Source organism: Anser brachyrhynchus (genome assembly GCF_964034855.1).
Source record: "Anser brachyrhynchus genome assembly, chromosome: 25".
Lineage (NCBI taxonomy): Eukaryota > Metazoa > Chordata > Aves > Anseriformes > Anatidae > Anser > Anser brachyrhynchus.
In genome coordinates, this window is record NC_137718.1 from 6,060,070 (window position 1) to 6,076,224 (window position 16,155).

At 41.8% G+C, this 16,155-nt stretch overlaps 1 protein-coding gene across 11 annotated transcripts in view; it reads right to left on the minus strand.

Moving 5' to 3' along the window:
• Positions 1–78: 78 nt before the first annotated feature.
• PRDM10 (PR/SET domain 10) overlaps positions 79–16,155 on the minus strand; it is a 44,834-nt gene continuing 28,757 nt past the window's right edge. For all 11 annotated transcript variants that reach the window (XM_080567965.1, XM_080567964.1, XM_080567960.1 and 8 more), the window contains 11 exons: positions 14,871–15,218; positions 12,891–13,046; positions 11,696–11,875; positions 10,824–10,934; positions 9,536–9,736; positions 8,824–8,967; positions 7,555–7,725; positions 6,268–6,408; positions 5,297–5,465; positions 4,568–4,680; positions 79–3,589 (listed from right to left, as the gene is read on the minus strand). In XM_080567965.1, coding sequence (XP_080424091.1) covers positions 3,353–3,589; positions 4,568–4,680; positions 5,297–5,465; positions 6,268–6,408; positions 7,555–7,725; positions 8,824–8,967; positions 9,536–9,736; positions 10,824–10,934; positions 11,696–11,875; positions 12,891–13,046; positions 14,871–15,218 — 1,971 coding nt within the window. In that variant the 3' untranslated portion in view covers positions 79–3,352. The remainder of the gene's footprint in view (positions 3,590–4,567; positions 4,681–5,296; positions 5,466–6,267; positions 6,409–7,554; positions 7,726–8,823; positions 8,968–9,535; positions 9,737–10,823; positions 10,935–11,695; positions 11,876–12,890; positions 13,047–14,870; positions 15,219–16,155) is intronic.

Genomic DNA, 16,155 nt, shown 5'->3' on the forward strand with positions numbered 1-16,155 from the left:
AGAAGTAAATAAATAAAGCCCCTTTTTCACCCAGGGGGGAACACCAGGGGAAGCCCGCACAGATCACACTGCTCAGTATTTAGAAAAAAAAAAAAAGAAATTTATTAATTTCGTTTTTACACCTGCCAGGTAGCACAAGACTATTTAACACTAGAACAGTCACTGAATGTACAATAAACATACACATTTAAATAACAGCGGGCAGAGCGATGTGGGACAGCCACTGCAGCATCCCATGGAAACAGCCACGTTTCGTCCCAAGTGCCCGAGCAGTCTGAGAGGCGTAATTTCTTTTTTTTTTTAATTTTAATTTTTAACGGGGTGGGGGTACAGAAACTGACCTAAAACACCTACACAGAAAAGCCTGAGGCCCCAGAAGGGCCCATGGCAATTCCCATCTTTGAGCAAAACGTGCCCTGTGCAGGTAGCAGAGTACTGCAGCATTAAGCTCCAGTAGGACATTATTTTAAGAGACACGTTTGGGGTGGTTCTGGTTTAAAAAAAAAAAAAAAAAAAAAAAGAATAAAATATAGTAAATCCTATGCCTTCTGCACTGCAGAAACTGGAAAAAAAATGCAAACTTGGCTATTTTTGTTGTGTTTTGTTTTTGTCTTCTTTTTAAAAGCAGTCCCTGTAGCACAGCTGTGCTGTGGGGCTGTTCTGCTCTCTCCCCCAGTCTGGGTAATCACTATATTTTATTACTTTGGAATGAGAACTCACAACGCTTGATTTCCAGGGACGCTTCTCCCCCAATGAGGCATCAGTTTGACTTAAGACACAGTGAATCACTTAATGCTGGTGTCAAGCTGATGGATAAGTATACTACTGTTACTGTGGGACAGAGCAGAAACTCTGACAAGGAACATGTGAGTTCAAAGATGCTGTTTTACAATTGTTTTCTGGAACACCCTGTAGTTTTCAGCTTTAAATAACTGGTACAAGAACAAGCAACCTCATTCTGTGATCCTTTCTGACAAAGTTGAATATAACAAAGTTTTTTTATTTTCTTGTTTAATCCCACATTCGCAATATCATTAAAGACAAAGTTTGATCATCTCTAAAGACTATAGAGCTTTTAAGACTTAAAAAATGCTCCTGTAGAACAGTGTGCATTTGCAATATCCCATTTCCAGGTTTCCTATTTTCCTATTACTCGTACCACATTTGATTCGTGTTATTAATCTAGCAGTCTGAAAACAGACCCTTTTCTTGAAAAAGATGCCACAAGGCAAAGCCAAAACCAAGAGCTCCCTTCTGCTTGCCCAGACAAACATCGTAATGGCCTGTTACTCAGAAGTGCTCAGCAACATGACTTCAAATGAATCAAGGACAACTGCAGTTGCTTGGCTGCATTGCTAAAGTAGATGACCTCCCAAATCCATTGAACTGAAGGATTCATCACTGCACTACACTAAATGGGAGCTCAGGTCTTCATTAACTTTTACCAATCTTGTTAATGCCCCAATTGTTAGTTAATGCCCCAGTACAGTGGTTGCAGTAAGAGAAGAGAAATCCCAGGCACAAATTAATCTATGTTTTGGCAACTCACTTCAAGCTACCTTGAAACAGTTCTGAGCTGTCCAATATTTTAAACAGGATTTATCTCATCATGCACAGTCACTATTTCCATACCATATTTAAAATGTTATTTACCGAAGCAATACATGCTACAAGGCTTTGCCAGCAAGTAACAAGACATCCACTTTTTGAGTCTGAGTGTTCTCTCATATCTAAGAGCTTTAACTCCATAAGGCCTGACACCACAACCTGTAAACATGTGTAACACCTACTCACATGGTTAATCCTCATCTCAATCTGTGGGAGTACAAACACAAGAGTTCCAGATTCACGCTTGATGCAATGTAAGAAGAAATTAATTTAAAAAAAAAAAACAGATCCTCTCTTAGTTGTTCTGGCCTTTCTCAAGGGCCATTAAGACAAAATTTACTTCTTTGCTTTTGTTTTATAAATAAATGTATCCTATGGTGCACTGACATTCTGGGATGAGGTTTCAAGCAGAGTGAATGGAGGTTTAGACACAAACAGTATATCCCATCAACAGTAAACGGAGATGTAGTCATATTCTTGCAAATACCAGAATGCATTAAATAACCAACCAACAAGACCCATGAAGGGGAATTATGTAAGAAAAAAATACACTGCCTTAAAAGATAAAACTTTCCCTTTCTCCTGGTCCCTAAGAATAACATGAGTTCTGTACGTAGACCAGGTCTACCAAAGCAGGCAACTCTTGCAGATGGCTTTCTGTGTCCCATAAATAGTGGTCCATTGGTGTTTTTCTTGTACTTGTTTCCTGAGTCCAAGGCTGGTCATTTTATGAAACAGTGCATTGTTAACAAGGTGTTTGGAAAATCAGCATAACCAACTCTCCATTCAGTCTTCAAGAGAAAAATACATCCACTTTGAGGTGGCAACAGAGATAACTACCCTGCATCTTCAGAGGTGTACTCCTGTACCTGCTTCTCCTGGCAAAACTATCGCTAGAGGTCACAGCAGAAGCTGCTATGCAGGCTAAGGTGAAACTTTTTTGTTTACAGGCAAAAAGGCAATTTTCCCTGCAAACTCCGGAGGGGAAAAGAGATAACAGTGGCTCTGTATTACCATTATGTGCTACTAGGGTTTTGATCAGTTTGTTCCAAACATGGGGTTAAGACTGCACTTTTCCTTCTTCTGGAACTGCTTGGTAAAGTAGGGCAGGGGAGACAGCATGTAAACAGTTTGAGGGGTTGGAAAAATAATAATTTAATGGACTGCTTCTGCACGTCTTCACAGCTTCATTGCTATATCCATCCCCACACACATACACAGTCACTGCTTTGCTGCTGCCCTTTTTCTTCAGGCAGTCTGCTCTCAAGCATATATTCCCTTTCACCTTGGCTGTTGAAACAAAGACAGAAGAAGCGGTTCTGCCATACTCTTGTTTAACAGCTCCTATTAAAAATACACATACAACATAATCTGCCAATTAGCCTTCAGCTGGGCAAGCTTTTCCCTTCCAGTTGAAATAAGAGTTGTTTACCAGAGACACTTCCCTGCAGGAAGAAACAAGGGTCAGCAGACATGCCAAAAAAGTCCAGGGCAAGCAGGTTTAATTTCTCCTTTTGTCCTTTTTGTTAAAAGCTGCATAAAATAGTATCCCAGAAGGATTTTGAGGGTACTTCTTCATGGTCACTGAGGACTTCAACCCTCTTAAAGCATTAAGAAGAGCTCCAATATTTTAGTTGAAGTTAAGTGAGCATATACTTTAAAACATATTGAGCTCCAGGACACCCATATATTTGGGCTTCTGGGGGAGGTGGAAAGTACAAGCAAATGACAATGCAAGGCTTCTTCATTCATGTTCTGCTGAGAAAGTTCTTGGTTTAGTGATGTGCACTTCACTGCCCCCATTCCCATTGGTGGTTGTAGTGATTATGTACTGGGTTGTTTGCTGCTGATTACTCGTTTGAGATTCCAACGTATCAGCATGGGCTGGCGGCTGGGAAACACCAACCTGTACCTCACCGGAGAGCGAAGAGTTTTGTTTGACATCCAAATCAGGTTGACCTTCAGATATCACATAGTGAGTCTGCATGAAGAATATAAAAAATAAGTAATTGTTTCATCTTCCATAACTTTTCTGTTGCAACCATCTTCAACTTTCCTGCTGCTGTGCTGAAAGACATTGTGGTATGAACAAGGAATTTTGAAGTTGAGGACATAATGCTTTGAAGTGTTACTTCTGAGACCAAGGTAACACAGATCAGACCCTTGCTTTGAAGTACATCGGACTACTTTGAAATTTGGGTTAGTTATGAACAGTTAAACTATTTATACAGTTAATCCACCATTAGAAATTAAAATAGCAATTTATAATGCAACTATTCTGAAAGTTTCTTCCATTTTCCATATGTTCTAGCAGAAGTTTCATTTCTAGTGTCCAATATCAGTGTAGTAAAACTACCACACTTGTGTACGCTGTATTGTTTCCTAGGTGAGATAGTAATTCTCAGAAATGTTTATGAAACTTGGCTTCATGGATACAGCTTAGTTGTAAATATTTTTACTGCACTGAATCATACCTTCTCCTACAAATGTGAATAAGTGAACACTTTAAACCTCAAGGAGGTCATACAAGGGTCTGACAGGCATGGGCCTTGCAAATGTCTACGTGCAGAAAACTTTGTTCTTGACACATGAAGGAATATGATGCTACCTCAGAAAAAGGATATGATTTCCCTTACGCATAGAAGATTATGTCTTGCCTTTTGTAACCTCGAAGTCCACAACATTACTAGATTTCACCAGTAGCAGTTTTCGCCTTAGCCTATGACACAGCATTTCTTAGCTGTTTTGCCTAGAGATTCTACCCGGCACGGAACTCACTACAATCGTTACAGAAAGCCGATGTCCTTTCAGACAATACACTAGGGACCTCGCTAGGTGCACCGTTGCTCTCTGTGGCCCTGTCATCATTTTAGCATTCCTTTAACCTTCAATCTAAAGGCTTTAAAAGCATGATACATTATTCTAGACAAAAAGAAAAGGCCATGATTCTTTTGCTTACCTGAGTAACTGCTTTCACTTGCCCTGTGTTGACAGTGGTGACAGGTGTACCTACAGCTGTCTCTGTGATCACATACTGGCCTTGAGGAATGGCCATCATCTGAATCTCAGATGCTGAAAATTGAAATTGGAGAATCAAAATATTCAATCAAACTCAAAGACCACCTTGAAAGATAATAAAGTCTTGCATCAATAACAAGAGTAGTTGTTGAGGCCTGTGGAGTTTTAAAAGGCTTTTTGCAACCTGAATTTCTGCTCAAGAGAATTACACCGGATTAACACTGGCTGAGGATTCTCTTCATGCATATAACTAACAGCTTGTTCTACCCCCAAGAAATCACAGAATTATCATCCAGAGCTTTATGGACATGAAATCATTTCATGTCACCCTCATCTCCTGTATGACTCTTTGAAGCATCCATCCAAATTTGAACAAGCTGCTATCCACTATATGGATTCCTGCTGAATGCAGGATCCTTGCATTAAAGGTGCCCAGTCTGCCTGTCCAGACTACATACCAAGCAATTATAGACATATAGTTAAAAAAAAAAAAAAAAAAAAAAGCTAATACAACCATTTTCATTTGTCTAAAATTGTTTAATATTCATAAAGATCTAGGAAGACATGCTCTCCCATTTGGAAGACATGCTCTCCCATTTGTTGGCTGGTATAACGGAGAACATAGCAGTTCTACACACTAGCCAAATTTCCAGTTACTGCTGACACTTACAGTAGCTCCGAAATGAGTTCCATGTGCTGGGAAGATATGTGTGCTGGACTGAAGACCCTTGCTGCTGCTGGAGGGATTGGTTTTGTGTAGATGTAGCTGTCTGCATCTGTGAGGGGCTAAGTTCCTGCTGAGATTGTTGTGAGGAGGGACTCAAAGGTTGACCCCCAACCTAAAAAAAAAAAAAAAATGGTAAGTGTTCTCCAGCATGCCGAGGGTTGCATGCTTCTGCACTGTTATAAGCATAGCCTCCTTATCAAGGGAAAATGGGGGTATGGGGGGTTTCTATAGCATATTGAGTACAAGAACTGCAAAGCTCTCCTCCCTCCCCCCAGGCTTGTGTCTCTCTGTGGTCAGTAAGAAAAGATTGGAAAAGAGAGACCTGGCTTGCCAAAGGATACATGGGACCCAAGGGAATGGCACAAAGCTGCATCAGGGGGGTTCAGATAGGATATTGGGGAAGGGTTCGTCACTGAGGGTGGTCAGGCACTGGAACAGGCTCCCCTGGAAGTGGTCTCAGCACCAAGCCCGTTGCAGTTCAAGAAGCATTTTGGCAACACTGTCATACATATGCTTTAATTTCTAGGTAGCCCTGCATGGAGCCATGACTCAGTGATCCTTGTGGGTCACTTCCAACTCAGGATATTCTATGATTCTGCAATAGCAAGTCTGACAGAGGATGGAAACCAGAGGCTTAAAACTATCCCAGAGCATGAAGATATTCAATACCAATATATTGAATTTATTTAACCACAAATAGCTGCAAACTTGTCCGTTTCTAGCCATTTATCTCTACCACATATATGCTCTAAAAACTTAACAAATAGCCCTAGGAACATTTGGGAACCACCTGATGATCTCAAAGATGCTCAAGTGGCAGTCATTTCATGTGTGGTCCTTTAACTGACATAGAAAAGACTCTGTCCTGCATCACAGTATGTAATATGCCAGCTGCACAGAGAAGAGTGAAATACCTGCGACGATGGCTGAGTTGCTGATGATGGCTCTGTGACCTGGATGTGCTGCACCTGGATGGCATGCTGTGTGTACGTCTGGGGGTCATGAAGCTGCCCAACATCTACTGTGGAGTGCTGGGACTGGTGAGGTGAGGTAGCCTAGACAGAAAATCGAAGCAGAGGTGTGTATTTTGCATTCTTTGCAGAAGCAGCCATTTAAACTTCTTTGTTTAGCACTGAGGTGGTCGCATCCTGGTGGTATCAGCAGAAAGGACTTGCCCATGGTCATACAAGTTGTCTGTGGCAGAGGCTAGATGGGAACCAAAGGGTCTGAAAAACTGGATTAGTGTCACAACCACTGGGCCATCCCTCTTTATAAGTATCTGTCCATAAAGTACACACATACTCAAGAACTGCATCTCTTGTACTATAGTTTGACATATCTGTGCCTCAAGACAAAGTGTTCAGTCTTACTGATTAAAAGCTTTCTGGAGCAACACCTGTTAATAATAATTAGTTTAATTACAAGTCTCAGATCTTGATAAATTTAGTATCAGCTGCAGGAATTTGTGCTCCTGTATTGGATTCGTGCTCTTATGTTGTAAAAACAACCATGGTCTGTGTTAACTAGGGCAGTTGTTTAGGCCTTTATCAACCAAATTCATAACTAAATTGGTAATAATTAGGTGAGAGAACACTGAATTTCAGACTCATATACAAAGACATGGTAGTTCCAACTTCATCCAGTGCCTACTGGATTTGAAGGCTGTGGTGATTTCTTATAGTTGCCTGAATACAAATTTTCCTCAGCTCACTTATTCTAGCTACACTCTGTTTTTATTTTTAGGAGGCTGTTGAGCATCACAGAGAAGGAATATTCTAATAGATAATACGAATGAAAAAGCAAATGCTTTCTGTACTTCTAAATTTTGGCTCTGGCTCACTGAGAAAAGGAAGTACAAATTAGTCCTCACAACCACAAAAGCAGGTCACCCACTGACCCAGTTTTCCAGTTGCTGGAAAGCCAGCCTAGAGAAGACTCACGTGAAGTTGGCCAGATAGAAATAAATTAGGACTCTGTTGATAAAGTCTTCATCAAGGTGACTAAGACTGATAGGAAAATTTATGCCCAGTACAGAATGTTTCTGATAGAACCTCTATCCATCATCAAGCAATCTTCCTACACCACTTTATTTTTTAAGTAACTACTCCTTAACAAACCTCCCAGCAATACAGCCCCAAGGAAGCACAGGCCTGATATGAGAAGGTCAAAAAGCAGATAAAGTTCCCCAGCTGGTTACACACCTGGGCCACTTGAACAACCTGCAGCTGTATGTGCTGAGGCTGTTGCAAGCCCGTCGTGGACTGAGACACTGGGATGTACTGGATCCGCTGGTAATCTCCCTGGGGAGTTCGATAGTCTGTTGTGAGGGTCTGGGACAGCTCCGTCATCGCTTGCGTCAGCAAATCTGTTGTCTGCGCAGGTAGAAAGATTGAAAGAAAAATGTCTCATAGTGTCTTCTGGACTGAATACCTCTGCAGGGCTGTAATTCTTTCACTGCACTGAATATAACACTTATACCATTGAGCCTAGTCATTTCTTTACAAGAGCTTAAAGCATACAGAGCATGGCTGATGGGGCCACAGGCCATTACCAGGGATCATCTGCTAGTTTTGCTCTATTCTCCAAATGCTACTCAGGATCATCCAGGGTAAACTTAACATACAATAATCATTAAAAAAAAACGAACATTCTGACTTAACACTTTTTTGTCTGGGAAGCTAAAAGACAACGCTTCCAAGTGCAGGATTTTTGTTATCAAATACAGTACTGCTTCCTCAGACATACTCCACCTTTCCTTCTCACCTGCCAGAGTGATGCTTTTCTTGACAACTGCATTTCTAAAATTTGCAGTAACATTTAATGGGTGAATCTGCCCACTATCAAGCCAAACAGTCTCTTATCCAGTTTCAGTCTTCAAATAGGAGTTTTAAAATGTTGCTAACATGGTTTTTAAAAACTTTGCAGCATCCCAGCATCATTAAAGGACACAAGACTGATTTTCTATTCTCCACGTTGACTTCTGCAGCAGTTGATGCATTAGCAGTGGAGAAATCAACCACTGGAGGTTCACAACACTACGTACTGCACTGCCCAGAAGATTACAGAAGAATTTTGACTCCTCTGAATGGAGTTTGATCCAGTTTTCTGTCTATCATTGTTTAACATGTCCTTGTGATCATCAGCACCCCAGGAGAACAGCCCCAGTGAAAATCCATGCGATGTGAATTCCTGAGTTAATTGGGCATATGTAAAAGTATTACGTGGAGTCAGTAGCACATGTCTGAAGGGAATGGAGTAAGAAAAAAGGTAAATCCTTAGAGCTCTAGAAAGAACTATAACTCCTGGACGAGTAAAAACACAGCACAGATTCAAGAACATAAGTGACCTCGAGTAGTGTCCTAACACATGCTTTGAAATGATATCTGCCAAGAACACTAAGACTACAGCCAGAGGGCTTCTGTCCTGTTTGTTTCCCTCCATTGGCCTGATTTAACATCTTCAATCCTTACCACAACAGTCTCTCCAGTAGTGCTGTCAGTGGTTAGAACGGCAGGAGTGGAGCTGATGACAGCTGTCGCCAGCGGGGCATGTATTGTGTTAGGGAGCTGAGCAAACTCCGGGTGCTTCTTGCGAATGTGCTGTACCATCTTCGTCTACAGAGATGCAAAAGAGCATTAGAAAGATGGTTGGCCTCTCAGCTTCGGGTCAACTGAAATCTAACAGCCACGCGGACTGCAGCTTTTAGGTTTCCCTCAGTAAAGCAGCACGAAGATTCATACTACAGAATTTTCTGGTCAGCAAAAAGGAAACAGATCACAAAAATTCTGTTGATTAGAGCTAGCTGATACTGAAGCACTGCCTCAAAAGAACCCATGAGCATTTTTTTAACCCCAACATAGCTAAATATTTTGGGGTCACTTCCCTCCCCCCATTTTGTTTCCTTACCCTTCTCCCTTGCAACTAACAAGTGCGTAGCTTCCAAGCTTTTCTGTTCGTGACCACATACTGGCAGCATTTACATTTCTTCTTTCAAGCTCATGTCCTCTATTTATGGAATCTTTTTGCCACAAAGCTAGCAGGCTGCGCCTGCATTGTCAGTACGCAGCACGAAACCAGCACTGTGGCTCAGAATAAAAGAGCTTTGCTTACAGACTGACAGATCACAAAGACCAAGGTGAAAGAGCATCGCTGTGCTTCGAGGCCAGGAGATGACCCCCATACCTTACTGCTGTACTGTTTGGAACAATGAGGACAGCAGACCGGAGGGGTGGCTATAGTGCCTGTCAGCTGAGTGTGGGTGCTCAGCATGGGATCTGGCTCTCCCGGGCCTGCGGGGCGCAGCTTCCGGATGCTTGGAGGTAGCTCAGCACCAGGATGGTTCTTCAGGATATGTGCTTTGCGCTTGCTGGCACTTTTGTACACCTGCGGGGTGAAAATTTGGAATGAAAATGGTATAAGCCCAAGGTCAGCACAGAAAAGAGATACCAGTTGTCTTCACCTGGAAGGTCCGCACGTTGCTTTAGACAGTACGTTTAGTTAAAACCCCAAAGAATTACATCGCACATGGACAGACATACACATTCTAGTGTTTAATCAGCCTATAAAAGTAACTACCTGTGTAGGACGCAGAAGCTATTTGAGAACATGCTGTATGCCAGAACAAAGCATCACAGCAGGACAGGAAGTGAAAGGAAGACCTTTTTAGTTCATTCTTGAAGTGCAAATGTCAGGGAAGCCACTGGTAAAAGTTGTAATTTGTCATGAAGGGTGATGCATCCACTCTTGCATGAAGCATCAAATTGCTTTAATAGCGTTCAGTAATTGAAATATTTTTTTATAACAACTTAGTAGGCACAAACAAATGAATATGCTATAGCATTACTTAAAAACTATCCTTTTTTTCCCTTTAAATGAAAGGAAGGAGTCATCACTGAAGCATGTAGTAAGGGTAAGAACAGTCAGTCAAAATATATTTCCTGGTAAATAAAGGCCCACATACATAAAAAGCAAAAGGCCAGAGAGTAAGAACAGAAACCAAAGTGCAGAAGCAGCTTCGGGCTCTACTGAACACTGGGAATTACTGGCATGTGACTAAGTAAGCTGCTTAAAATAAAAAGGAGTTACAGACTCACTTTTAGAAGTGATACAGAAACCAGAAAAAAAAAAAAAACAGTGCTCAGGAATTATAGCTAGGTAGGATACTTAGTCCTGTGTTGCAAAAAGTGATATAAGACTAAGGGCGGGTCACTGCTTGCTGGATCAGAGTATTTACATCGTACCTACTCCAAACACAGCAACCACAGGAGGACAGCAATTTTCTATTAGTATTCAGATGTCTTGCCCTAAGTGCATTTCATCTCAATTTCTTTTGGACAGTGCTTGCAGGAACGTTGCTTGCAAGCTCCTCAGAAGAGCTGCAAACCCTGCCAGATGTTGCTATGCAGAGACAAATTGCCTGCATAGGGGTCTAGGACTGAGCTACCCTCTGAGGGCTGACTTCCTTACATACCTTATCACAGTACTGACAGAAATAATCCCTGTTGGGTTTGATGATGGGCAACGTGAGCTCTGGCACCTCTTCTATTTTCATGTCTGGATGTCTCTTTGATAAATGATTCACCTTAGGAGAAAGAAACAGAAGAACAAGAGAGCATATTACATCTGGAAGCTAAACAATTGCTCCTTCTCCTAGACATGGATAACTGCCAAACCAAAACTGTAGTGATGTTAGCCAGCAGCACCAGAAGCATTTTCTACTGCAAGGGTTATTGTGCATTCACAATCAGCTACTGAAGGTAAACATGGCCTTGCTAGATCTCATTTACAGTCTCTCTCAAACTAAGATGGGAAGGGGTAAAGTAACTTGTCAGAAACCTCACGTAGCTGAGAACAAGGTAATGCAAAGGACCTCTGCTAGGAGAGATCACAACCCTCATAAAATATGCAGCAAGACATCTTATTGCAAACATCCTGCCACCGCAGCAATTACGGGGCTTGGCCAGCAGAGGCCCCACTCGAGAAGGAGGAAAGAACAGGGAAGACCATCGTGAAAGCTGAGCGGCAGTTAAGGCTGAGCTAAGCGATATATTAATCACATATTCTGTTAAACGCGTTCCAAATCAATCAACATTACACAGTGCTGAGATATGGCGGTGACAAGCAGACATACAAGACAGGCAATGAAATACATAAATGCACACATTTGCTGAGGAGGGAAGACGTACAGGTTTAAAGAAGATGCATAACCTCAAAGCAGCTACAGAATTATCCCAGTTTCACAGCATCCTCATGTTCCAGCCATTGGAATTGTACCTTTATTCCTCAGCTACTCAGATGTGAGTACAGTATTTGTGCGAGAAGCTAGAGCACACAGACACTCACCAACATTCCCCTCCGGCGGAAACCCATCATACACAGTCGGCACTTGAACATGAAGCTTTCATAGTCAGTGGAAGCTATGCGAGGCTTGAAAGTTTTTGAGCGGCTGATTCGGTCAGCTTTCTTGGCCTCCCTTTCTGGGTTGTGCATCCTCTGCATGTGCTCTCGCAGTTTGTCTTTCCTCTAAGAGAAGACCAATCACAGGGAATAAATAACAGTAATATCAGCACTGCTTCCTGCTTCTCCTGCTTCACTCCTTCCAGGAGTTACGATGTAAGCCGTTCAGACTTCTCTTTGACTTCTCTCTGGTGCTGCTGATAGAGCTGCATGCGCTGGGCAGCACAGCAGGAACCCTTTGGCCTTACTTTTATCATTCAAAAGAAGCTGAGGTTGCTCAGCCACAGAAGCAGAAGCCAAGCTAATGCTAATTTAGTGGCTTCAGTAAGAATGAACCCCTCCACTCTGGCTTTTCTCTGAATTAATCTAAAATATTATATTCTAGGTGTAATTCTGTATGCCTAGAAACTTGCATCGCTTAATGCTCTCTGATGATGGATGGCCTCATGCCCCACAATGGTACTGAGCCTGTCCAGATGCTACCCTGCCTCTGTGGGCACGTGCTGTGTCCAGAGCTTCTTCACCAAAAGTCCCTTAGTACCTCATGGGAAACTAAGTTAGCAAGAAGAGGCTGCTGCCACCACGGTTTACGTGGCTCAGCCTGCTCCATCTGTTCTGGAGAGATCTGGAAAGATGTCTGGATGTTACGTGCTGGCAAGATGCATTCCACGGACCCAGGCACCTCAGCCATGAATATTATTAATCCACTGATATCAGTAAGTTTTCTTAGCTAACTTGATAGAAGCAATACAACACAAGCACTTGGCAATTGAGCTGTGTAATGAGCCAGTTCTTAATGAGCAGATGAAACTGCTATTAAATTAACTTATCAGAAATAAGATCTGATACATGAGACGCCCTATTAGGGCAGAGCATGCTGGGCTGGATCTTGCCCCTTTTCCGTCAGAAAGGTATGTTGTTAATCCCCCGCTACACAAAGCAGTGCACCTTGCAGGCAAGTCTCGCATGCTTACACGTTGGTTTCTTCCACCTCTGAGAGAATGACCTTACCTTTGAAAGGGGAGCAAAGAATGTCATTCTGCACCTGTATCAGGAACGGTCCAGTCAAGAGTCATCTCACCTTGAACTGCTTGCCGCACGTGGAGCACAGGAAGTCTTTGCGGTCTGAGTGTCGCAACATATGGAGGCGCAGCTTGTCAGGACGGCAGAAAGCCTTGTCACATTCTGTGCACTGATAAATCTTTTCTGAATGGAAACTGCGTACGTGTTTCTTGACCTAGAATTGCAGATCACAGAATAATGGAATTTATTCAAAAGAAAAAAAAAAAAAGGAAGTGTGTGTGGTAACAGGTAACGGCCTCAGAAATCCTTACCAAAAAAGGAAAAAGGGTTCTAAGAGTTCTCTAACCTGCTCTAGCTTAAAAGGAAGTTGAAGTTTATCAGAACAGCTGATATCTTGGTGATACTTTCTATAAAGCCATGACATCTCTTATGCGTCTGGATAGACGATTTAATTTCCTCAGGACTGATTCTTGAAGGCATCAGCTACTGCACAGTTGAGTACTCAATGGCCAGCAAAAGTCCATGATGTACTGGTTGTACTGAATCATCCTTGAGTTAACATGTTCATATAAGGTTCATTATCTTTACTTCATTTGTAAGAAATCCAAGTGCAGGGACTAATTCCTTTCAGTCAGGAAGAATGAGCTGTCAATTACAATTGGCAAAAAAGCAAGCCAAGAGAAAAGCATTTGTAAAGGATTCCTGAATGGCAATTACTTTTGCATACTTTGGGACTACTCTTGACCTCTTGAAGCACCCTTTTTTTTTTTTTTCTTTCTTCTTCAATAAAATAACTAATGAGGTTTGACATGAAATCCAAGCACTATTCAAGAATTGGATTTCCAATGAAATCTTTATCATCTTCTAATGCTGATCATGCAAGGAACAGCTCTGTTGCTCAGAGAAGCATTTAAGAAGTAGGCGGTGATCTATGGTGACTAAACTTAATTATTCATGTAACACCAAATGAAAAATTCATCTTTAAGTTTCAAAACAAGGCCAAATAGCTGGAAAAAAGCTGTGCAATCTTCTGCCTTGGTCAATTTCACAGGAAAGTTTAAGGGGAATTAGGCTGCAGAAAAGCATTTCTGAATCATCAACATTTTTCCTTGTTCAACATTTACAGAAGATGAAGTTTCTTTGCCGTGATGGAATTATATTAGTAAACCACTTTTCCCCATCCTTTCATCTCCAGCCTATCGAACAGTCTATCAGTTCCTATTACTTGACATAAACTAGATTTCTACATTTCAATTTAAGTCAAGCAGCTCAGCAAGACATATGGACCTCTTTGTCCATATGAAGTGTAACGACTGCGTGCACAGTACATCTCAGCTTTTTTTCCCTTACCAACCATGAAAATAACATACTTAAATTCTATTGATGGTCTTCTCCAACGCTCAAAGTAGGTACATTACTCACTACTCCAGCACAACCTCTCCTAAGCATCATGCAGAGAGAATGGGAAGAATAAACTACCCAGCCTGAGGGACAAGTCAGGAGGCAGACTGTACTGATCTGCCCTGGCATTTCTGCAAGGTTTTCAAATGAATTACCCTGGAAAAAACAGTCAAGGGATGAAAAAACATTTGTAACATGCAACACCATGTGTTTTTTTGTTTTGTTGTTGTTTTTTGATTCAGAGGTTTAACAAAAAGGACAAGGTGCATTTGAGTATAAGCTGGATCTAGCAAAACACAAAATTCCTTTTGTGCCCGGGATTTGTGCTGACTAAAGGTAGTTGAGACCTCTTTCTTTAGAGATTTCCAGGGGATAAGGGACTCCAGCAGTACAGAGCGTTCTAATGCATGTTGAAATACCACATCTAACGATTCAGTGGAAAAAGCATTTTAACAGCATAAAACAACATCTAGCAATGCTTGGTCATTCTTCCTAATTTTGGAAGACATGGGCCCCTTTATTTTGTAAGAAAGCCCAGACATGCAGCACTATACAGAAACAGTACTGAAAAATTCTTAAACAGAGTAGCTTGCAAGAAACCCAACAGGCAAGACTTTAAATCAGGATGGCATCTCACCTGGATAAAATCTGGAAAGCGCTTTTTGCAGGTAGGGCAGGTGAAATACCCATCGTTAACGTGGATGGCCACGTGATCTTTAAGCAGATCCAAGCGGTCAAAGGACTCAGGACAGAAAATGCAGGAGTACGTTTTCTGGTCCATGTGGAACTTCATGTGGCTCTCAAGAGCACCACTGTTGATGAAGCCCTTGTTGCAGATGTCACAAGTCAAAGGGCAGTTCCCCTCCCGTCCATGAAACCGCAAGTGCTGATCCAGTTTGTCCTTTTCCCGGAACGCCTTCCCACACTGGAGGCATTTGAACGGGCGAAAGGATTTCCGGATAAACAGGTGCTGAAGAGCCGCATTCTGAAAGAAACATCAGAGCATTTATTATTATGCACAGAGCCCATATACAAATATTTTCAAGATAAAATACAGAAGATCAGTGAACTTAAACTTCAGAAAACACTTCTGAGTTAGTCTCCATTTCACAGAAGAGGAGGCTGTGACGGACAGAAGTTAAAGGAAATACCTGCAATTATGCACCAACTTAGGAAAAGGGAATGCCAAAGTTCCCTCTTCTGTCCCTGTTTCCTGCTGACTTAGCTAACCTTTGTCTTTAGCATAGCATTCTTCTGTAAAATAAAACTAAATCCCTCGCCAAACTACAGACGTTGGCCTGAGAAGAGAGCTGCAGTTCCAGCTCATTTTTCAGGACTGGGCCATGGTTCAGCCACCATCCTATTGCTCTGCCTTTCATGCAGGAGCAGGGCTTATGAAATTCGACAGCCCGTTCCAAAAATCAGCTTCTGCAGAGATCACCACAGAGATGTGCAGCAGTGGTTTAGCATTGCCTAGAAAACTTCTGGTGGAATATACATTCGAGAGGTGCTGGCCTAAACCATTTTGCTGTTATTGAAAGGAATAGTTTCAAAACGTTACAGCAGGGGCAGAATGGCAGATTTACAAGCAACAGGTAGGAAACTTGTGAGCAGTTTGTACTTCTTTGCCGTTTAGCATCTATCACGTGTGAGAGCCTGAAAATGAAGAAGATGAATGAAAAAACACACAGTGCTAAATCAAGAGAAAATCCAATAGATTTTGTTGGCTACTCAAAAGGGTAGTTGATTATACACAGTCAAACTTGAAATTGCTTTTCTTGGTATTGCAAGAAACTAAGAATATTGTGAATTGAGCATAATGTGAGTTGTGCAAATATTCATTTGAAGATTTAATACACTAGGCTGCTCTTTCCCTTTTTCTGCACTTTTCTACTGTATGCAATTTCGCTTCCCAATCCCTG